The sequence below is a fragment of the Mizuhopecten yessoensis genome, unplaced genomic scaffold (genome assembly GCF_002113885.1).
Source record: "Mizuhopecten yessoensis strain PY_sf001 unplaced genomic scaffold, ASM211388v2 scaffold8745, whole genome shotgun sequence".
Taxonomy (NCBI): domain Eukaryota; kingdom Metazoa; phylum Mollusca; class Bivalvia; order Pectinida; family Pectinidae; genus Mizuhopecten; species Mizuhopecten yessoensis.
Genome location: NW_018407700.1, coordinates 766,532 through 770,068, shown reverse-complemented (window position 1 = coordinate 770,068; position 3,537 = coordinate 766,532). Strand labels below are relative to the sequence as shown.

The following is a 3,537-nucleotide window of genomic DNA, read 5'->3' as shown; positions in this document are numbered from 1 at the left end:
TCCTATTGTGAACTTAGGTGAAATACTAATAGGGATGGCTTATAACTACCATGCACGATAAGCGCTGAATGCTCCTATTGTGAACTTAGGTGAAATACCAATAGGGATGGCTTATAACTACCATGCACGATAAGCTGAATGTTCCTNAACTGTACAACATTGTTATTTGAAAATATATACTTCCTTTACTTGGTGATTCTATTGAGATTTCCATGTTGTTTTCATAATGTCCCTCTTCAAAACTTCATATTTCCCTTCTAAGCCCATTGATATTTCTTCAATCACTCCAAGTTCTTACAGATTTAAAGCAGTTACAAATCATCACACTATGAATAATGATTGGCGATTTGTCCTGTATAGCGGATTGTAAACACAAGTAAATGATTGGCAAGTTGTCCTTGATCCCAGTATAGTTGACTGTAAACATATATACAAGTAATTGATTGTATACTTGTTCACTTCGATTCATTGCACAAATATTTATCATCTTATTTGTTCAGAGCCTGAACACAACTACAACATAAGTTCTTGCTTACAGTTTGAAGTATAACTCTGAACGAGTGATATATCTATACCGGTCCACCATATTGATAACTAACTACACATACAATGGACACTGAGATCAAAGTCCTCCTGTCAAGTAGATTTGTTCAAAAATGGCACCAGTACCTTTTAATTCATCAGCGTTTTGAATTAGCAATGTTAACTTTACAGACACATTTGTCAAAAAGAGTTTCAGTAATTGAATTGACAGTTTTTGCACTTGAATTGAGAATAATATATAAATATTTTTAAGGAGTGGGCAAAAGTATATCTATATTAAACCCCATTTTTTGTGATGTAAACTTCCATAGCAAGATTAAGTTTTCCTTGACAAGGTGGCAAATGTTTTTATTGTACGATTCTTAACATGATTTGCATTAGTTTTGGATCTATTTCTGCATGAAGGTTTTAGACCAAATCTTTTTCATTTCTAGTATTTATTCCAGGTAGACAGAGGTAAGTATTGACTGCAGAGTAATATGTAACACCGGACTAAATTCACTGGCCCTTCCCTCCCCACTTTGCCCATCTTTATTCTCCCATGAGACTTGCCCTGGCTCGGGCCGTTAGTTTCCTGACACGCCCCCTACTACTTGTGCTTATGTCAGGCCTATCATGTCCTTCACTGTAGTCAGAGTCAGTGCCTGACCCTGACCCTGACCCTGACCCTTCTAGATTCCAAGAATCCTCAGGCTCACCATCACTGTCCTCCTGATACCTCACTGTCTGGCGACCCTGATTCCTCGTCGTTCGCTTACCTGTCCCTGATGATTTTGTTCGCCCATATGAGGTAGCACCGTCACTTGTTTTTTTCACCCTGGAATTGGTTTGGTTTTTCTTTTTGTTTCTATCTATTACAAATCCATTATCAGAAGCTTTTAACCTGGGTTTGACTGAGGGTCGAACAGGTTTACATCTCTTAGTGTGTCTTGGAGGCTTGGCCTCCATCCCATTGTATGACAAGTCTGAATCAGAATCTGATGATGAACTAGATGAACTACTGTTATTAGAGTCAACTTCTGTTGAAGATGATGAGGATAAAGATGAATGTGATAGTGCTGCAGTTTTGGATAACTTTTCATTGTCATTGAAGGATCCATCGACACAGTAGCGTCTTGGTTTGATTGTTCCTGTAGCTGCTCTCGTCTTGTGCTGGCCATTTGATGTAGCTGACTGCTTGCCTGTAAGAGGAACATACATAATTTTGTATTTATAACATTTAATTTGTGGTATACCAGATATCAATTTTATCGAAAAAGTTTCATTAAATTGAGGAATATTAGGTTATTTATTCCTTTAAAACAGTTGAAGTAGAGGTTTGCTATTTGAAGCACTAATTCCATCTTTCTTGATCAAAAAGCCAAACAGGAATTGTAAACTAAAAGGTCGCTGTTACTTCATGTACAAAGATCTGGTGATACATAACCTTGTAGCTATCTGAGAAATGGAGGTTCCCCAACGAGTGATGGTTGGTTTTCACGTTTATCTAACTCTCGTTAGTTAATTTTCAAATTGTATCAAGGCACGAGGTTTACCGAGTGTCTTTTATAATTTGAAAATTAACAATCAAGTGTTAGGTATACATGATAACCTACCATCACGAGTTTGGGGTCCTTTTTCTCCCATAACGTTCATATTTTATCTGGAAAGCCATAGGCATCCCTTGAAAATACACTTTGTCGGCTTCCGATGGGGGTAAACAATTGCCGTGAATCATGATGTCACAATAGAAGATGATGTCGCAAGGCATTGTTATGTGACATCATAAGTAATAAATTGACCAATGAAATCACGTCCATGGTGTTACCCACTAGTGGGTAACCAAAAATGTTAACCAACTCCTTGCAGGTTTATCCGATGAGACAGGAGTGAGGAAACCTACAGTGGTTGTGGGAAAAATGACAATCATGACAGCAGGTCACTAACATTTATTCAGGTGAGAGCGAACAACACAATCAGTCAAATATACATGTGTATTCATCAAAAAGCCCTATTACTCCAGAACTCCACAGTTATGTTACAAATACTTAGATGCATTCAGCCAAGTGCTGACACAACTACACATAAGTCAATAATACCTGTGTATTCAACCAAGAGATGTAACTCTGACAAACAGGTCCTACTGATCACCTCTGCCCTAACAGTTGATTACACATACCTTTGACATTGATTTTGGCCTGAGCAGGTTTGGAAGCTGAAGATTTTGTAGGTTGCCCCCTTTGGGAGTTTGAGGGTTTAATAACCTCCTCTTCCTCTGAACTATCGCTTTCTACTTCCGTCTCCGAGTCATAATGGTTGGGCTCCTCCTTCTTAACCCGGAATTTTCCTAAAATATATTATATTTCCTTGCATGACAGAATGTCCAACCTCGCATTCAAAACCCAACACAGGAAATGTACATTTAAGTTAAGATTAGATTACATTATTATCCAATGAAAGGTTTCTTAGCAAAGAACATCTGAACACCATGTTATAGAATGTCGTTAATGAAGAGGTAACTTTTTGTTTTGTTTACCAGGTAATGGCTTTTGAAATCATTGTGATCAAAATGCGATTTTGATGAGTCTTTTTTTCAATTCTTCGGACACCCTTTCATGATGCCAAATCTAATCAACAGGCGTTCTTGCCCATCTAATGAAAAAATTATGCAGTCGAGGTCACATGTAGGCAATTGAGTATATGGTGACGGCTATGCTTAACTCGGTGACACACATGTCAAACTGGCAGCTAGATGACAATGGAGTAATTAGTTATTTAATCAAATAATCTTCTCTGCCACACCACATCGCTTGGACTTAGATAGTCACACAAGGTTTGACAACTGAACAAGAGGCCCATGGGCCTTAACGGTCACCTGATATATTTATACAGAGAGTTGATTTTGTTTTTAACATGAACAGAAATATTATTCAAAGTGACAAAAAACAATAAGACCACCTTACTCAATATCTAGCATACAGATTTCAGACTAAAAAGGATTTGAAACTAGCACCT

The 3,537-nt window shown here is 37.7% G+C and overlaps 1 protein-coding gene across 2 annotated transcripts in view; it reads right to left on the bottom strand.

The window, feature by feature from the left end:
- Positions 1-159: 159 nt before the first annotated feature.
- Positions 160-3,537, bottom strand: part of LOC110456447 (PH-interacting protein-like) — a 34,524-nt gene continuing 31,146 nt past the window's right edge. For both annotated transcript variants that reach the window (XM_021507219.1, XM_021507221.1), the window contains exons 34-35: positions 2,702-2,869; positions 160-1,724 (exon numbers count right to left, since the gene is read on the bottom strand). In XM_021507219.1, coding sequence (XP_021362894.1) covers positions 1,075-1,724; positions 2,702-2,869 — 818 coding nt within the window. In that variant the 3' untranslated portion in view covers positions 160-1,074. The remainder of the gene's footprint in view (positions 1,725-2,701; positions 2,870-3,537) is intronic.